Below are 20,379 nucleotides of genomic sequence, written 5' to 3' on the forward strand. Positions count from 1 at the left end.
TACCGTCCGCGGAGATACTCTGATTCCCTCTGAGGAGCCTATCAGGAAGCCATTTTGTGAAGGTGTGGGAGACCCGAGCCCCTTTCAGGGCGGGACACCTCTCCAGGTACCAGCTATCCTCTTGCATGGGGATAGAAGCTCCTTTGCCCGGGCTCCTGCGTCCCCAGGCCAGCCTGCTGGTGAGCACGTCACAGTCACCCACAGCACGCCCCTTGTGCACAGCCTGGAAACACCACCGGACTCACCAGTGCCCACCCTGCTCCTGGGTGACACATCTCAGTCCTGCCTGAGGATGCTTTCTGAGCTCCCAAAAGAAGTGCTATTTGTGTCTAGACAAGGCCCTTATCCTCTCTCTGAACTTTAGTTCCTTCATCAAGGAAACAGGAATAAAAACTCTGACCTGGGGGTGCTTGCATGGCTCAGTCGGTTGAGCTTCTGCCTCTTGGTTTCGGCTCAGGTCATGATCTCACGTGGGATGGAGCCCTGCATCATTCGGGGCTCCGTGCTCAGTGGGGAGTCTGCCTGGGATTCCCCCGCCCCCACCCTGATGCGCATGCGTGCATGCTTTCTCTCTCAAATAAACAAATCTTAAAAAAACAAAAACTAAAACCCATGACCTCACAGGATCTGAGCATGAAATGGGCAGCAGATAAAAAGGCACTTGGCAAAGGCTGGGAGGGAATTACCACTTACATAGCAATACGGTCAGTGACAGCTTCCTCTCCCTCACAGGAGAGGGAAATGCTTAGAACTGCAGGTTCCAAAGATCTTGGGGGAGTGGGAGGTCCTTGGGCTAGTAATTATGAGGCTACTTGGGTTCTCTGGACTTGTAGGCCGTTAAAGGCTGAGCTGTGCCCTGCTCCCCATTCACATGTTAAAGTCCCAGCCCCCAAGTACCTTGGAATGTGACTGTCTTTGGAGACGGGGGTCTTTAGAGAGATAATTAAGTTAAGATGACGTCACTTGGGTGGGGCCTACCCTAATCTTACTGGTGTCCTTCAAGAAGAGATTAGGACTCAGACGCAGATGGAAGACCCTGTGAAGACACGGAGCAGAAGACAGCCAAGGAGAGAGACCAACCCTGCTGACATCTCATCTTGAACTTGTGGTCTGTGGAACTGTGAGAGTAAACTCCTGCCGTTGAGCCATAAGTCTGTGTTTCCTGTTGTGGTAAATCAGCAAACTACTACACAGACTGAAGAAGCACTTGACCGTCTATGTTCTCAACCCCAAACCGCCACAGGCTGCCTCGTGGACACTCCCAGAGGTCCAGTCAACCACTAGCAGACCTGGGCCTGAAGGAGTCTAGCTCTGAATGTCAAGAGCTGTGTATGTCCTTCAGCCATTTCAAGCAGATGGAGTAAGATGCCATGATGAAGCCTGGGGCTAGGACACAGGGAAAGGGGGGTCCCTCAAGAAGAGAAACATGCCACCCACTGCCCCTGGTGCCAGTGAAACAGGCTGGGTGAGGACACGTGGCCTGCACACCAGAGATGGCTCTGGAACTGGGGAAGTCAAGTCCGCCTTGGCTCCTGTGGCCCTGAGCCAAGGTCAGCAGTTCCTCAGGGCTCCTCTGTGTCCATGGGGCCAGCTCCAGGGGCCTGTGGCCAGGAGTCGGGATGTGCTGCTGAGCCCGCCACACTTACTTTCGCATCCAGTCAATAAAGTTCTTCTTTGTTCTGAGTGCAGGCACTGCGGATTTCTCTCCATTCTTAAAATACTTCAGTGTGGGAAACTCGGAAATGTGGAATCTCTCTGCCAAGGCCTTGTTGACGGTGGCATCGACAGCTGCAAGGACACCAGAGCTCTGGGATGGGGGAGAGGCCAACCATGCATCACAGCCTCAGACACGGTGCCGGCAGAAGAGGAGCCCAGATGCCAGCCCCCAACGCCCCCAGGACCTGCCAGCACTTCTCTGGGGTGGCTGGCCCCCAGGGCTCGTACATCCCCAGGATACGTCCACTGGTGTCCATGGTTTATTTGTGGGCTGAAGGGAGACTTTTAAATCTGTCCTACCAATTAGGCTGTGTAGACCCTGGCTGCTCCCAAGAGCCAAGGTCCCAGAGAAAAGAGGGTGAACTCTGGAGCTTCACCCCAGGGCCACAACCTGGCAGAGGTCACATGGACAGGGTGGGAACAGGACCTTAGAGTCACTCTGCACCCCTCCATCCCGGGTAGGGGCCCCTCCAACCTAAGACATGTGTATTTGGGGCGGTGAAGTGCTGTAGACCTCCGGGAGCTTGCAGGGGAAAGTCCCTGCAGGGATCCGTGTCACTGAGTCTTCAGGGAAAAATGGGGGGGGGGGAGGTTCAGGAAAGGAAGCTTACATCTGCTTCTCCGTGGAGGACTTCTGCTGCGCTCTCAAACTCTGGCTTCATTTTCTTACAGTGTCCACACCCTGTGGGAAGCAGAGAAACCACTCCCATGGCATGGAGGCTCCAGTGAGGTCCCCTGCCTCTGTAAGACAGCGGCGCCCTATTCCCAGACACCAGGGGCACCTGAGAGAAAAGCAGCACCAGCGCAGAGGACAGAAACCTTTCCCCTAATCCACTCAGTGCGGGGGGGGGGGGGGGGGGGGGGGGCAGAGGCAAAACCAAAGCAACTACATAAAAAATACTGGCAACATACACATATATATATAGGTCCTGAGGGCCAGGCACTGCTCTAAGTGCTTCAGAACCTCACAACAGCCCTACAAAGGTATAAGCTGATATTATCTCCATTTCACAGATGAGAAAACTAAGGCACTAAGAAGGTAGGCAACTGGCCAAGGCTACAGACACAGCCACCAGCAGTATGTGCCTCCCAGCCCCATGCCACTACCCCTGTCATCCCCCCTACCCTCTAGGCAGAAGGGGGTCTGTGCCTTGAATTGGGAATAAGCATTCCCAGAAGCAAGAATACATTCCAACTGTTCCCACGTGGGAGGACGTATGATAGGACGGGCGCAGGGATCTGGATCATCTTTTCTGAATGCCTCTTTCTTGGTACGAACACTGCTGTGCCCTCTCCTTACCACCACGCAAATTCAGTAATGTCATGAATAATCAATATGATTCATTAACAAGTAAATGATCACTTTGATAGGTGACGTCAGGACATTTGCAAACAACTTTTGTTTGCATAGAGAGTACTTTCTGGCTTTTAATGCTGCAGGGGCTGTTCAGCGAGGTGGTCCAGACTGGCTCAGGCCCCCACACAGCCAGCTTCAGGATCTTTCCAGACAGGAGGCAGGCTAAGCAGCAGACAGGGGCAAACCACCGCCTTCTCATGACGGGGGCTGCTGTGTGGCAGCCGACAGCACCGTGATTCTCATAACTGCCTTGAGAAATAGGGAGGCAGACAGACCTCCAGGATTAGCCGAGGACACCTCTGACAGCCTCCAGAAGCCACTGAGCCACAGAACGGGCATTCCTGCTTTAACTGGAGCAGGGGACTGGGACAAAAGTGCCTCTCTCTTCCAGGTCATTCCCGCAAAGCCCAGTCGTAGGAGGCATTGGGACACAAACTTGTCCCTTCCGCTGCTGCCCATCCCCAGCTTCCTCAGTCCCTGCACACCTGTCCCTTGTAGGGACAAGGGGTCCACAGTGGCTACGCTGCACCCATCAGGTACTGACAGCAGAAACTGTAAATGATCATTCAGCTCCTGGCTGGAGAGCTGCCGAGCTCCTCGCCTGGACAGAGCACTCGGGAGCCATGACATGACCCATCGGACAGTCTCTGATGGCATCCAGCCCAGGGAGCAGCTACGATTCTCAGCTGCAACAGCATTTTGACCCTTCTCAAATGGGCCCCAAAATGAGGGACACCTATGGGCCTGTGCTCTGACTACAGCCCACTCAGGACTTCATGAGCCATAGGGGTGACATGGTTGTCATGAAATTGAAACACAAGAATGTCGTTTTCCAGCTAGAAACATCTCATGCTATCACAACCCATTTGTAACATTCTATGCCACCAGGTTACAAAGGTTTTTTGTTTTGTTTTGTTTTGTTTTGGTAAGTGGGTTGTTTGGAACTGAAAATGTGTTTTCCCCAAAGAAACAATTTCGAACAAAGATTCCTTGCAGATTTTCAGGAACAGCCACAAAACCCCATTTAACAGAATGTGCCCGAAGCACACAGAGCACGCACTGCTACTTCTACTCCACTGAACCATCGCCCAGATGGAAAACAGGCAGCCCACCGTCCGCCACCCCGGCCTCTCCCCACACGCGCTGTAGGCAATGGCTGCCCACAGTGGCGAATGGAGAATGTCTCCTTTGGCTCAGCTTGGGAATCTGGGCCTTCCTGGGTCACTGACACACTTGAGAATATAATAAAGCTTCTTTTTCCCTCCTCCAAAACTGATGCCAATATAGTCCAAATTTATGTATCACTTCACAGGGATCCAATCCCCTGACTGACTCCCAGATCCCAGGTTAAAAGCCATGGCAGACGAGGCCCGACTCTGAGGCATTTACTTTCCCATGGGGGACGGGGCAGAAGAGCACAGAGTTGCCCCATGGGAGTCCAGGCTTGGGTTCCCTCTCACACCCATCCAGGTAATGAGATGTTCTCAGGAAGATTCCACTGACATAACACAAAATATGTAAAAATGAACTTTTTTTTCCTGGTTCTCACTAAAATAAAAGGAATAAGTCATTTTGGGGGGGGTTATGGTGGGGATGAAGGGATTCTAGACTCTTAATGGGGATCCCCCTGCCCACCTACCTCCAGGCAGACAGCTCCCTGCCACCCACCCCAAGGTATCAAGCACCCCACTGGCCTGCTGCTAGGCTGGCGTTCCCTGACTGGGGTGCTGGAGGCTCACCTAACATGAAGACAAGTCGAGAAAAGGAAGCTCACTCCTGGTGCTGATCTGTCACCCAAGAATTCAGCCTGCCCCAGAAAGGAGGAAGTGAGTGGCTTGAGTCCAGACCCACTCAGCCCAGGAGGCACAAGGGAGAACATCAGGGCAGGCCTAAAAGGACCTGGGCTCAAGACTCCAACTGGCCTCCAAAGAAGGCAGGGCAGGCAGGGAGATGTACCCCTGATCACCCTCTCCCCTAAACAGGAGATGAATGCTGCAGTCAAGGTGGGCAGTGGGATGGAGTGGGGAGGGGGTGGAGGGAGGACAAAGAAAAGCCAGCCATTGCCCCTGACAGAAAAACCATGATTTCTTTCCAAAATATCCCAGTCAATATGGCAGGATCCGTGAAGATGAGAAAATTCACCTTCAAACCTTTATGAGATTCTGGCCCTTTGATGTCACTGCCCAGATGAGGGGCAAATAGACTCCATATCACTGGCCAGCTTCTCTCAGTGGTGGGCCAGAGATACACTCTGAGCTCGAGAACTCGCTCACTGGGACGAAGGGTCTGTCAGACATAGGAGGGAGAGGTAGAAGATATGCCAGGAAACGTCCAGACTCTCTACCTTGCACTCACACCTCTCTTCTGAACTTGCAGCTCAGTCTCCCAGGACTCTCCTTAAAATAATGAAAGTACTTGCCCTCTGTCCTGGGCTTCCACATACTTTCTTTGGCAGCCCAATGAGACAGACAAGACAAAGCTCCTTAGAGCCAGAAATGGTGGCTCTGGGAGATGAAGTGACAAACGTGGGGCCTCCATATGGGATAAAGGTGGAATTTCTGGCTGGAGTTCCCATCACCATGTCCACATGAGCCCACCTTTTCTCCAAAGTTCTCCTGGCCCCCAGCACCTGCTCCTCATCACCACAACCACGGCCCCGATGGACCAGGCATCTCCACACAGTGCCTACCAAGCTTCGGGCCCTGCTCTGAGTCTTCAGTTCATTCCACCCCACCAAACTGCCCACTCCTCTTCCACTCACAAAGTTCTTCTTATGCATACATTTCCACGCCATTTAATTTTGGCCGGCCTAATGACTGTTCCATTGCTGTCTTCTGATACTTAGGAGCAGCCAGGACATCTTTTCAAGACATAAATCAGGTCACACTCCCTCGGCTGAAACTCTGCAATGGCTTCCTGTCACAGGCAGATCAAAATCCAGACCCTACCATGGCCACAGGCCACGCACCATCGGTCTCTCCTACCCACCAGCTGCGGGTCCAGTCTCCTCCCTCCTGTCCTCTGCTCTGCAGCCCGTGGCCTTCTTTCTGTTCTATCAGACCAAGCTCCTTTCCACCTCAGGGCTCGTCAAGTACAGTTACCTGGAACACGATCTTTCCTCCAGGTCTGTGCATGGCTGATCACTTCACATCATTCAGGCTTTAGCTCAAATTTCACTTCCACAGAGAATCCTCTGACCAGCTAACCCCAAGGAGCCTCACACATCACGTCTCTTCCAATATCCTGTTCATCTTCCCAATGGTACTCAGAACAGTTGGAGTAACCTGCTTATCTGAACCAGTCCGTCCCAACCAGAGTGGAAGCTCCCCACAGGCTTTGCCATCTGTCCGGCTCACCGTCACATCCCTGGTACTGAGGATGACAGTCCGCACGCTTTTTGGATGAATTAACCTCATGGCTGGATGGTTGAGGTTTACACCTGTGCACACAAGGTTTAACTGGGTGAAATTCTTTTGGGGCAAGAGTCCTGCTTGGACCTGAACAGTTGCTGGTTTGACTAAACACCTCTATCTAGCATCACTGGCAGCCAAGCCGGTCACTAGGCATGTCCCCTCCCCACCACCACGTGGTACACTTCTCCTGCTCCTTACAAGGTCTGGAAAACAGCTCTGGAAATCCATCTATGGATGTTGTTCTACAGCTTCTCATTCATACCCTAAACTAATCGTGGCTTGTGCTTCCGCCATGAATTCCCTCAGCAATCTGAACAGATAGGAAGGCCAAGCAACAAGCTTCTGTAAAGAAAGTTTATGAGAAGGACACTGGCCAGGCCCCAAAGAGGAGAAAGATCCAGCTGCACAAACATGTCCTCTGCTGGCACCCACCTATTCTGGAGACCCATGGGTCTTGGGTCATGCCTGCCTTGACCCCAGCCCTAAAATCCTGGGCCTGGCCTTCAGGACGTCCTGGCGGCATGGGCTGCGGGACAGCCAGAAGGAGAGGTTAGAAAGCAGGAGCAGGACTCCACCCCACTGCGTTTTAGTGTTCTGATTGTGATTTGATAGGCCATTAAGTTTTACTGCCGAAGTTCCTTGTTGGGTTTTTATCATCTGTGTAAATGTGCGGATGCTGATTTTCATGGCCTGGCACAGAGGCCGCACGTCAACTCTTTGAGCACACTCCTTCCTGGCTATGGGAATGTTGCCTCCTGTCAACCCCAAGCTTTCCAATTCCCCTGGGTTACATTAACTTTAGATACACTTACGATTTTATTACAGACCAGCTATGGAGACGTTCCTGGATCCTGGAACAGGAATTTCCAGGGAACCAAGATTAATCTGGAAAGCTCTCTTATAGCTGAGCCTCTACAGGAGGCTGGATTTTCCTATCCACATTCCTGCTGCCTTGCCTGGAACCTGGCTGAGGGCATGTGAGGGAAGTGGGGCTCCTACAGATGCCAGCAGAAACACTCATGTTCTAACATTGTGATGAGCACCCCCAGAGACCTCAGGGCTCTTCTAAGGCTTCCAGCTGTCTACACAACAAAGCTGACTCACAGATACTCTGGGGCAGACTCACACACTGATGGATGCTTCCATCCATCATGTGGCCCTCTTCGTGTGCAAAAACAGAGTGGGTTTTTTTTTCTTCCTTTGTATTAGTGGAAAATATAGATAACAGGCTTTTAAATTTTTTCTTCTAGGCTTCTATCCTAAGGAAATAATCTGACATGTGGACAAATATTTATGCATAAAACTGTTCTCTGCAGTGTGATTTATAAAGCAGAAATACGGTAAACAACTCGAACCTTCAACATTATGGAGCTGGTTAAGTAATTTATGGTGCCATTATACAATGGAATATTATGTGACCACAAAAAGCATGTACAGAAAAGCATTTTTAATAACATAAGAAAATACAAGATAATCTTAAGAAAAATGTAAGAGAAAAACATGCATGGAAAAAAAAGGACTTAGAGAAATAAACTTAAATCCTTTCCTCCCATCTGGCACAATGGAATGAAGAATCCAGATGAATTAAAGAACGAGACAAAAAAAAATATAACAAAACACAGGGCACTAGTTTTATATCTAAGGGGTGGATTTCCCAAGCAAGCCATGAATCCCAGAGGTCAGGGTGGGGAAAGGCAGTCTTGCAGAAGGCTCAAGGGTGCAGGTTTTAATCCTAGTTCTACCTTCTTAGCTAAGTGACCTCTGGCCAGTTTCTCAACATTCAGATGCCTTTCTTTCCTAACCTGTAAACTGGGGATAATCATAATACCTACCTCATAAGATTTGTTATGAACATTAAATGAGTTAGTATATGGAAAGTGCTTAGAAGGAATGCCTGATCCATAGTAAGTACCCCATAAATATTCTTCTTCCTATTTGACCACACAAAAGGTAAAACTTTTGTGCAATGAAAGGTACTCTCACGAAAGTAAAAGCTGGCCATAGACTACAAAGAGAACATCTAAAACACAGAAAAGAGATAAATATTACTACCCATAAGTACAGAGTTCTAGGTCAAGAAAAAAAGACAACCCCCCAAAAAAAAAAAAAAAAAAAAAGACAACCCAGTAAAAAAATGGGCAAAGGATACAAATAGGTGGTTCGCAGAAATACAGAAGGCTGACTAGCACATGAAAGGACACTCGATTTCTCTGGAGGCCGGGGAGCTGTGCACAAGTTGCCCTTTTGCCCAGTTTAGCAGGAAGATGAGAGGCTGACAGTGTCCACAGCTGGCAAGGATGCAGGCTCTGTCACACACGGCTGGGGCATGGCCTCTATCACACATAGCCGGAATGCAGCTCTGTCATACACGGCCAGGGTGCAGGCTCTGTCACACACAGCTGGGGTGCAGGCTCTGTCACACACACAGCCGGGGCACAGGCTCTGTCACACGTGGCCAGGGCGCAGGCTCTGTCACATACGGCCGGGTAGCAGGTTCTGTCACACACATGGCCAGGGTGCAGGCTCTGTCACACACATGGCCAGGGCGCAGGCTCTGTCACACATAGCCGGGGTGCAGGCTCTGTCACACACGGCCGGGGGTGGTGGAACCTTTCTGCAGGGAAGCTCGCAGTATGTATCGAAGCTCAAGCACACATCCTGCAGCCCAGAACTGCGGTTTCAGGAGTTAGTCATAAATATTTAGACGTGTTCCCAAATACATATGTTTACAAATGTTCATGGCATTGTTTGAATAATCAAAGGCTGTCAGCAAATGTCTATCAACGGGAAATGATTAAAAATCTGTATCTCAATGATTAAATGCTATTCAAAGATTAAAAAGACTGAGGTAGATTTATACACCAACATCTACATGTACACAAAACAATCTTCACAACCCACTGCTAAGTGAAAAGAAGCCACAGAACAGAAAGACAGGAAATGATCCTATTTACATAAAGAATAAAAACAAAAACACTGTTATTTAGGTAGAAGCACAGAAGGAGAAGGTTGTTCTGACTTTTGGCAGTGGTCTGCTCTGGTCAGGGGGCAGGGTGGGCAGCAAGGGCTTTCAGTGTTTGCCCTACAGTCTTATGTCTCCCTTGGACCTTGGATGGTCAGTAACAAAAATGCCATTATTATCCTTACATTATTGGTACAATTAAAAAATTAAAGTGATAGTACGAAGGAGTTTATGGCATGATGGTTACATAAATCTACACATCAGAAAAGTAAGTCAACTATATGCTAATTGAAAAGCCTTAAAAAATGGGGGGAAAGAAACTAGAAACCAAGTGAAAAATGGTTGCTTCTGGATAATAGGATTATAGCTAGGGTTTTTTTTTTTCCAATATCATTTATACTTCTCTGTACTTCCTAGATTTTCTACAAAAGTCATATTACTTGAGAATAAGAAGGAAACTAAGAAGCAGAAAATGTGGAGTCTGACAGCAATCTGCCACCAAATCTAAAGGGATAGCCCAGCAGCCTCCAGCACACGTTTCTAAGAAAACATCAGGGGGAGGACGGCGTCTGGGTGGCTCAGTTGGTTGAGCATCTGCCTTCGGCTTGGGTCATGATCTTGTGGTCCTGGGATTGAGCCCTACATCAGGATCCCTGCTCAGCGAGGAGGCTGCCTTTTCCTCTTCCTTTGCCCTCCCCCTGCTCATGCTCTCTCTCTCTCTCATGCCCTCTCTCCCTCTCTCTCTCTCTCTAAAATAAATAAATAAATAAAATCCTAAAAAGAAGACAGGCTGCTCCTCAGGGACACCCTCCCCAGGAGCACCCCTATGTTCCTTCTGCTGTCCCCACATGAGTGATGCTTGCTCAGGCGGTGTTATTTCAGCGCTGTGACCTCCTCTGGCCCAACGGAGGTTCTTGGAGAAGGAGGAGCAGGTGGATGTTAGTGCAGCAAAGTAAGAAGGACAAGAAGAGGGGGGAACGCGTGTAGTCTGACTTTTCTCCTTCAGGATGCCGCAAAAAGAAACAAAAGGCCCGGGGAGCAGCAGAAGTCTGTGTCCTGCTGCCACACCCTTTGTGGACACTGTGTCCTCTGGGGATCGCAGAGCTGGGCCTAGTGCTGCAGCCTCCTGCACGCATGCCAGGCTCCACACTGAGGGCCAGATGGAGGAAAGGGGGAAGTGCAGAGTGAGGGCAGGCTGCCCCCAGGGCTCTACGTGAGGCCCCAGCTCGGTCCTTGCCCTGTGCAGTGCACACCCTCCTCTCGGAGCCTGCTACTCCCCACGAGCCTCAGCCTGAGTCTGGAAGGCAAGGTCCATGGGGCAAGCCCGCTTGTAAATCTCAGCTCCCATCACTCCCACGGTGTGACCTAGGTCAGGACTGGAGCTCATGTGTGTGGAGGGGCCCACCCTGTGCTGGGCCTGTGCTTATTTGCTCAGTGACCACTCAGACATCAGGATGTAGAGGAAGCAGAAGGATCTGTGTGAGGTTTCTAACCTACTCCAGCTAGAATCAGAGGGGAAGGGAGAGAAGGTGATGAGGCTAAGGGGGCAAGTGGAGGAAAAGGGAGAGAAGCAGACCACTGGACTGCTGATGATATCCAACAATGAGGGGCCCGTGTGCCTTTCCTCAAGAACCCAGGAGAGTAGTTCCATAGGCGCCCCATGAAGGTTCTAGGCACGGAAACAAGTAATCTGCCTCTGGAACCTACACGTGCCAGGGAACAGCCACCCGAGGCAGGCAACAGTCAGACGGAAAGCTGAAGACCCTTTCTCTTCCTGGCCTTTCAAGAGCAGAACCCAGGAAGAAAGAGACACTGAGCATATAGTCTGTATATAGAAATGACAGTGTAAAGAGGGACTGCGGCTCTCTCTGGGAGTCAGTATCACGAGTGTGAATTTTCTTCTCTATATTTTCCTGTATTATCTTGTTATAATATGTACATGCATTCCTCTTTAATTACCAGGAAGTCCTAAGAATAAATTCAGCTTTTCGGTTTGGGCCCTACTATTTCAGTCTGTTGGCATCTTCAAAAATCTTACATGCAATTGTTCAATATTTTAGCTAGTTATCCTTTTTCCAGCTCTAACCTTTGGAGATTTAGAAGTATGCCTTTTTTTTTTTTTACATATATAGTTTTAATGAAACTGCTGAATAAAAACCAAGTACCGCCCTCCAGCTAGAACGAAGCTAGACTCACAGTCATTCAGCACCAAGAAGGTGGGCCACTCCGCCCCTTTTCCCCCATGACAGTCAGGAAAGCAGAGACTCGCTTTTGATAAAACAAGGACATGCTATGAGCCTGGTGGTAGGTATTATGGAGGGCACATATTGCATGGAGCACTGGGTGTGGTGCACAATGAATTTTGGGTCACTGAAAAAAGAATTAAATTAAAAAACAAAACAGAACAAAGACATGCTAATTCATAACCCAGTAAGCCTGTCACAAGAAACAAACCAGCGGGGGCGCCTGGGTGGCTCAGTGGGTTGAGCCTCTGCCTTCAGCTCAGGTCATGATCTCGGGGTCCTGGGATCGAGCCCCACATCGGGCTCTCTGCTCAGCAGTGAGCCTGCTTCCTCCTCTCTCTGCCTGCCTCTCTGCCTACTTGTGATCTCTCTCTCTCTCTGTCAAATGAATAAATTAAAAAAAAAAAATCTTAAAAAAAAAAAAAAAAAACAAGAAACAAACCAGCGATCCTTTATATAAACTATGATTTTTTCTGTTGACAGACCCCAACTTGTTTTTCTAACTCTCCAGCATGGTCTGTTTCTAAACCACTCCTTGTTTGGTCTGAGATGGAAATGTGTCATAGTGCTGTGATTTCCAGAATTCACCTTTTATGCACTTGGGAAACTTAGGACAGCATGGCCAGTCTCTGGCCTCCTGATGTCTGTCCTTTTCTCCTGGTTACCCAAACCCCACAAAAGTGGTTCACAACTGCTCTGGATTCCCTGGAGTTCCAGCATGAGCTGCACAGGTAGGCAGCCAAGAGCTCTCTGCTCCCAGCTATCTCCTCCTGGGTTCCGAATCCTCTCGAAAACCACACACAGTCCATCCTTTGCCAGATGACATCCTTTGCATGCTCCTGGATACGGAGTGACTGCGCAGAGCTAGGACTCAATGGGAGCTTTAACAGGAAGCTTCACTGCATGCTTTTGTCCTGATCCCTGTCAGTCCAGCAGAAATAAACCCACATAGGTGTGTGCGTGCGCGCGCGCGCGCGCGCACACACACACACACACACACACACACACACACACACGGGGCTAGCCTCATCAGAGAACGCAGGGTTCCTCCCAAGCAAACACCCACCAACAGAAGCCTCAGACGTCTCTGTTTGCTAAGTCTGAAATCAGAGTCCCCTCAACAGGGCTCTGTAAGGAACGCGGTGGGTTTCAAAATATTTATTAATAACAATGACTGACGGGGAAAACAAAAGCTGCCATTTGGTTCCCCGTTCTCTTTTTCTAACTTAGCTCTAAACAACTTCACTGGTTTGTTTCTTGTCCATTAAGCCCTCACTCTGTGTCCACAGAGGCCCTTGGGTGGGGGAGGGGGGAGCGATGAACAAGATCCTTCTGGATCAGGAAGGGAAGAGCATGAGTCATGAGGGGAAGAGAAAGGGAGGGACACTACAGACAAGCTCCAGCCCCCAGACCCTGGAGGCATTAGCTCCTACAGTGAGTTGCTCACCACCTAAGACTATAAGAAAGAACACAGACAAAAAATTCCAGTCTATGTGGTACATACTGTTTTTGGATACTACACAGGATTCATCAAAGGGGATACACACTCTTCACGCTCAGATGCATCAACCATGAACCCCTGCTCAAACTACTTGGTACTGTGTCGGGCTGCAAGGGACAAAGCTCCCAGGGAGGAAATGAAAACGGCCAGTCACTACTGACCTGCTCTGTGGGGACAGGGACGCAGGTGGGCTGATCCCAACTCCACGTGCCAAGTTGACTTCCCACCGGCCTGGCTTCTGCTGCAGCTCTGAGATGGGCCGAGAATACGTGTCAGCCACGTGCACACTGCGCTGTGCTCATTAAGGCCTGGGCAGAGCTGGGGGTGAAGTGCTCTTAAGGCCCCATCGTTGCCCTTAATCAGGAGGCTCTCTGAAACTTAGCTTTTGGGGGCAATTTGTCAGTTTTCTAAAAATTCAGAAGAAGGGTCATAAGAAGACTACCTCTGGATCCGCTCAAGAATTTGGTACTTCTCAGAAAGAAGGAGCTGGGGAAATCCCGAGCAGGGAGTGATCCGCTTACGAATAGCTCCTGACTAACCAAACCCACGTGCCACCCCAAGGCAGGGGCGTGGGGAGGGGGTCAGCAGTACTGCACTTGCGGAGCAGTGAACAATTTGGGCCATTTCTGTGTGACAGTCTCCTTATCTGTAAAATGGGGCTCATCTTCCTGGCCTTTCGGCACTGTGGGTAAGATGAAAGAAGGGGACCCTGCGGGCAGCTGCTTTATCGCCACAGGCTGAAACACAACTGTTAGCACACAGATCCCCACCCTGTGCTGATGACCACTACATTCCCCTGCTGAAGGTGCCTCCGTGGACTGGACGGTTATGGCACTGGTCTACAAAGCAGTTATTTCTTGCTCGTTTTTCTTCTTCATAATCCTTCCCTACCATCACAGGGCCAAAGAGCCAGCAAGAAGCTCTGAGAGAAGAGCACACCGCTGCCCCCCCGCCGCCACATATGCACCTGTCCCAGGGTTCTGAGGACCCACCTTGCTCACCCATGGGGGTGGGCGGTGGGCCCACCTTTCCCAGGAACTCTGCATCCCTGGGCTGTCCTCCCCTTGCTCACCTCCACAGGAGCAATCTGCTCCCGCTTGGAAACAAATTATAAACAATTTTCCATTCTCCGTGGGAATGGGGAGGACACTGGCCTAGGAAATTCCTGGGCTGCAGGCTTTCCAGTCATTATTGCAAACGCCTTCTATAGCATTCGCACATTTCCCTTCCTTGATCCACTGTGGCTGCTTCAGGCTACGAAACTTTCAGGTTGAAGCGGAAGGAAGGCATTCCAGATGCTGGGGGATCTGAGGCTCTGGCCCTGGCCCAGGCCCTCTTAGCTATTTGGCAAGATACAGGGCCTGCTGGGGCCTCAATTTCCCCACCTAGATTCGGGGTGATTACTGTTCTAGCTGGTATCTCAGGGCCCTTCCAGTCCTAATTCCTCCAATTCTGGGCAATTCGTTTGCATTTCCCAATTTGTGCTGACTTAGAGGAAGCCGCTCAGGCCCTCCAGGTTGAGGCAAGGAGCTCTGTGGCCTGATCAGGGCACCAGAGCTGTTCCGATGGTGACATGGGGTGGACTGTGTGCACTGTGGGGGTGGGGACCTCGCCTGGCACCAGGGCATCCGCACAGGGGAGGCATCCAACAGGCAAGGGCTCACTGGACACGCGTCCCAGAGCAGTGCCCGCCCTATGCTAAGGGAGGAGAGGACATGGCAGGAGGAGCAAGGTTCCACTCACATGGGGCGTGGAACATGACGAGGACAGAGGAGTGTTCCTTCACAAACTGGTCAAAGTCTTCATCGGTCAGGTGATAAACGGAGCCGCCCTCATCTGCCCAGGGAGTCTCGGGGACCTGGGGCTGTGGCGGCTGCGGACTGGAAGACCAAAAACAGGCAGAGCTCAGAGCAAGCCCGGGGCCTGGGCAGCCCTTCCGAAATCCAGCCCCCTGGCCGTAGCCCCCACAGCTCTTGTTGCCTGTGGCCGGGGCTCACTGGAAACCCCTCAGTGGAGGAGCAGGGGCTGAGCGATCTGGCCCTGCCCACCTCGCTGTCCCCCCAGAGCCCCACGGGGGCTTAGCCGAATGTCTTCTTACAAACAGTGGCTTTTAGCTAGAGCTTCCCAGGCAGCTCAAGAAATCCCCCTGCCTCCCAGGAATCTGGGGGTTTGACAGCATCTCAAGCTCTTTCAAACTTCCAGCAAACCCGAAGAGAATAAATAACAACAAAGAGTGACCTTTGGCAAGGCTCACTGTTGTGTTTGGTTTGGTAGCTCCCCACAGGCAAGGGCGGAGAGTAGGGAGAGGAAAGAACGGGGGGGGGGGGGGGGGGGGGGGGGGGCAGTGGTGCGCGCAGTGGTAAGGAGGAAAGAGAGGCCGAGTGTCTGAGAAGGACCAAGTCTGGGGGAAGGGGGAAAGGGGTTCCGGGCTGGGAAAGGGGGGGGCTGTCACATGAGTGCTGCAACCTGTTCCCTGACCAGCATGGGAGGATGGTCATGAGGAGGAAGAGTGGGGGGCCAAGGGGGAAGCACGTCGGAGGCACCCTAGCCTTGACAGCATCTATACCACATCACTAGTCCTTCCCAGAGACCAGGAACAAAGCTATCCAGCTCCCCCAGAGGCAGAGAGCTGGAGCAGGAGGAGCCGGGCTTGGAGGTCAGATGCCCACTCCCCACCTGCTGGCTGAAAACCTCGGCAGGCTGCAAGACGCTAGCTGCGTCACCAGCTGCTCCAGGGAGAGGCTCGCAGGGGCCCTCTACTGCTCCAGAGGGAAGGACAAGGCTGCTGGGGGCCACAAGCTCCAGCCACTTTGCTGCCACAGGCACCTTTGCCAGAGCCCCTTAATTGCCGTGCTGAAAAAGCCCTTTAGGATGACAAATGTGAAAAGACAACCACTGTTTTCTGTCTTTGAGAGCTTACTGTAGAAAAATGTGTACAGTGTCGGCAGCCAGGGTAGAGATCATGAGTGAGAACATGGCTGACACAACAGGATGGGCCGCCCCCACCAGCTGGAGAGCCCAGGTTCAATATCACCTTCAGAAGCCCTCCCTGCTGGAGGCCTCAGCAGGGCCTCCTAGGCCCAGGCAGAGAGACGCAGTGGGAAGGGGGCAAACCATTTCCAGCCCATGTACATGCAGTGTCAGATGGTGCTGGTGGCAAAATCATGCCTTGGGATGAGTCCCTAGCCAGACAATAGTCCCAGACCAGCACCCAGAGACCCAGGCTCCCGTACTTGGGCTCCAAACATCACCAATTCCACTTCAGGGAATTTACCGTTCCAGTACAAATGCACACATGCAACACTATGTACGTTTGAAGCATTCACTGCAGACGGTGTGCCATGCCAAAGACTAGAACAACCCAGTGCTCACTGGGAGGAAAGGGTTATGTAAGCTGCAGTCCAGCCACACAACGGAGGCTGAGCATGATAAGGAGGAACAAAAAAATCTCTCAAGGCACTGACGTGGATAGACCACGGGGACACACAGAACAGGCCACAGTGTACTAATTTTTGCATAAAGGAGGGAGAGATAAAAAATAGTCATCCGTATTTGCTTGCATCTGCATAAAGAAACTAATCAAAGTTGTTGCCTCAAGGGGGAAGGAGGTAGAACAGGATGAAGAAAACCGGTGAAAGCGAGACTTTTCAATGTATAATTTTCAAGTATCTTTTAAAGAATTATTTAAATTAAGTGAATGGAATCTATTCAGAAATTAAAATAACTTTTAAACATCCTATAAGAGCACAGAATGGAGAAGCCACGGCTTAGATGCGGTACAAGCATATGAAAGCGCCTTAGAAACTTCTAGTTAAACACAGAGAACACACTCTAAGACCACTTAAATAACAGAACAGGACTTAAAAAACTTAAGAACCCACAGGAGCAAAAGGAACGGGAAAGAAGATGATGGTGAAGAGAGGAAAAGAGGTCAGTGCAATTTTAGAAGCTAGAAAAGTGACCCAGCAAAACAGAGGGCAGAGACCTGAGGTGCAGGTGCAGACAGGGGTCCGGGGCCGGACAACCACACCAGGAACAAAGGCGAAGGCTCTGAAGGACCCCAGGGCACCACCCCTGGAAGCAGGGCCACGGCAGAGGCTGGAAATAAGGGCATATACCAAAAGCCTGAGCAGCTAGGCCCTCAGGCTACCAGCCAGGTGAACACCCCTCTCCTACCCAGCAGACAACCGCTGAACTTTCTAAAGAGGATTGCAAAGCTAGGCATGGTGGTAAGAGGGCTCACTGCAAAGAGAAGGATTGAGTAGATGTCTGAAGCCAAACACTATTCCTGCCTTAGACCTTTCACAATCTGTCTCCCTGAAGACCGGGGCGATCTCTGACCGCTCCTCACTGAACAGGCAGCACACACCAGTGAATGCTTTCTGAATAAATGATGGAATGAGAGAAGAACAGCTGAAGGAACCTGGAGAAGAGAAGACATAGGCAACATAATAGCGATCTTCAAATATTTCAGTCTGCGTCAGAAAGAGAAATTAACTTCTCTGTGGCTCTGAAGAAGAAAAGCAATGCCAACAAGTGGAAGCTCCAGAGAAGGAAACCAGTCACCAGAAGTAAGACTCTTCTCTCTAGAGCAGACTCAAGGAACGCTGGGAGTCAGACGAGCTGGGTTTGAGCCCCCTTTCCTCCATTCACCAGTTCCAGGGCTTAGGCAACCAACCTGACTTCAAACATCTACAAGACAGTATATCTGGAGGCCTTTCTTTCCCTCTTTGCTACATCTAGACAGACAATGCTCCAGAGGAAGATACTTTAAGAATGTGTAAAGTCCTACCTGCATGTTCCTAGAGATCATTTATATGAAATCCAGAAATTGCTCCAGCAGAAGTAGATGACCCCCAACATGAGTGAAGGTCTTGTTCTCTGAGATGTTTGAGTGGGGCTCGGGTAACGACGAGTGTTCTGAGGTCATGCAAACATGACAAGGCAAACTGCTAGGGGCAGAGTCACTGATGTTTCTATTCCCTTCCAACCCTGCGACTCCGATTTCCTGGGCTCTCCAGACTGGGGAGTTCATACAGATCAGACCCTTATCTGAGGCCAGTGCCCATGCGGTAGATAAGAAGATGCAGTAAGCATTATAAGTCAAGCAAACTTTGTGCTCAGTACGCTTCTGGCTGAAATAAAAATACACAGGCAGAAACAATGGCTCAGTCAAAATAGACTACCATGCATACACCCTCTAGGTGCCAAGCCCAACACAGCAGCATGAAGCCTGTGGAGAGAATGAGAAACGTAGCCAGTGGGAGCACAAGGGGGCACACCTGCCATGATCAACCCACCCACTCCAGAGTCCTTGTACACTCAGACTCCGAAGTCTCCACCTGGCCCCACACAGTGCCCAGTGGCCAGCCACTCATAGCTGGGGTGGGGGTGGGGGGGCGGGAGGCGAGATCTGGGTTCCTCTCTCCTGGGCTACTGAAAGTCATGCAGAGTATCAGTAAGGCCAGATCCACGCTCATTCTTTCATACTTGGCCACACGGAAGCCCTGAGCAGCCAACAGAAAGACCAGGGGAAGAGGTGCTAGAAACCAGGAAAGGTAGGAACATTGCCAGCTACCAGGATGTGGGTCAAAACTGGTAAAGACTTAAAACACCTGCCACAGGGAAAAATCACATACACGTAGGAGGAAACTGAAGGACGTTCACCAAAATATTACAACACATTATCTTTGGGTGGGGAACAGGGAAGGGCTTTTCCTTTTGTTTAAATATATTTTTAGGAGCAAATGGGTGGCTCAGTCAGTTAAGCCTCTGCCTTCGGCTCAGGTCATGATCCCAGGGTCCTGGGTTGGAGTCCCGCATTGGGCTCCCTGCTCAGCAGAGAGTCTGCTTCTCCCTCTCCCTCTGCTGCTCCCCCTGCTTATGCTCTCCCTCTCTCTCTGTCAAATAAATAAATAAAATCTTAAATAAATAAATATGTAGATAAAAATTTTATATATAAATATATATTTTATATAATATATATATCTTTTAAGTTTCTCTATAAAAACATATCACACTTGAAGAACCCTGAAAGCAAAAAATATTTTCTTAAAAATTAAGGCAGCTGGCAGCACAGACAGATCCTAGCTCTTGCTGGGGTGAGAGATGAGGGGGCTCACTGGGGGTCCTTTAGGAGGTGGTCTCACTACCCTTGCTGTGTTGGGGGGGGTGGGCTATAGTTATGCCTTCAGAGGAGCTGCCCTCATGAGTGCCCCTGACACAGCGATCACTGGTGGTCAGACAGCTGAACAGGGCTGCCAAGGGAGACCCAGATGCTGTGCCCCACTCCTTGGAGTCACTCCACCAAACTTCTCAGCCTAGAGACCAGGACTGAACCAGGAACTGCTAACATTTCCTCCCCATATGGATGAGAAGAAGGAGAAAAAAAGAGGTTGGAAGTGGGCAAGGGGGCACCAGCCCTGGGCTGCCCCAGGTCTCCATCCAGAGCAGAGTCTGAAGGAGGAGCTGGGGTGGCGGTGGGCAGAGAGGAGGGGACGGGGGACAGAGTGCCAGGCTCCACTACAGAGACAATTACCTGTCTCAGAAACTCCCCGGCATGCTCCCCTTGTGTAGGGTTAGCAAGCAATTCTCAACACTTAAAAAACAAAACAAAACAAAAAACCTAAACCTTATCTGTCCAAAAGATAGGAGTATATTTTGAAACCAGAAAAGGTCAGAGAAGGGGGAGGGAGGCAGACAGATTTTATGCTCTGGTGACAAATGAGACTGCTATTTGTTGAAACCTTTTCCCGAAGCAGAGTAAAAGGTGTCTGGCTGGAGGAGAGGACATGCTTATTATCAAATGAAAAAGGAAAACAGGGGAGTGAAGACCCAGGTTAAAACAATGAATACATGAGAACAGGGGGCCGCCTTCCTGGGCAGAAGCGGGAAACAAGGGAATCGATGGGGACAGAGACACGAAAATGCTTCCGAGGAACAAAACATGCTGTGCACACACAGGGTTAACGTTGGGTCTTATCTCCCAGGGACCCATAGGACGGAAGACTGAGAGTTTCAACCTTTAGAATCTGCCAGTTTGTTTGAGGTGGGGGTGGGTACAAAATTCACCCTCCTTCCCATTCTGAAAATACACATTTTCAACCTTCGTATCTTTGCATAACTAATTCTTTTTAACCTTGTGCTGCTCAGGGAACGATGTCAGTGAATATCCACCGTGCCAGCAA

At 50.4% G+C, this 20,379-nt stretch overlaps 1 protein-coding gene across 1 annotated transcript in view; it reads right to left on the bottom strand.

Annotated features, from left to right (window-relative positions):
- The window catches only part of PDIA5 (protein disulfide isomerase family A member 5), a 91,388-nt gene that overhangs the window by 11,490 nt on the left and 59,519 nt on the right, over nucleotides 1-20,379 (bottom strand). Inside the window, exons 11-13 of the mRNA XM_047735278.1 lie at nucleotides 14,936-15,072; nucleotides 2,328-2,398; nucleotides 1,647-1,807 (exon numbers count right to left, since the gene is read on the bottom strand). Of these exons, the coding sequence (XP_047591234.1) occupies nucleotides 1,647-1,807; nucleotides 2,328-2,398; nucleotides 14,936-15,072 (369 nt within the window). The remainder of the gene's footprint in view (nucleotides 1-1,646; nucleotides 1,808-2,327; nucleotides 2,399-14,935; nucleotides 15,073-20,379) is intronic.

Source organism: Lutra lutra, chromosome 1 (genome assembly GCF_902655055.1).
Source record: "Lutra lutra chromosome 1, mLutLut1.2, whole genome shotgun sequence".
NCBI lineage: Eukaryota > Metazoa > Chordata > Mammalia > Carnivora > Mustelidae > Lutra > Lutra lutra.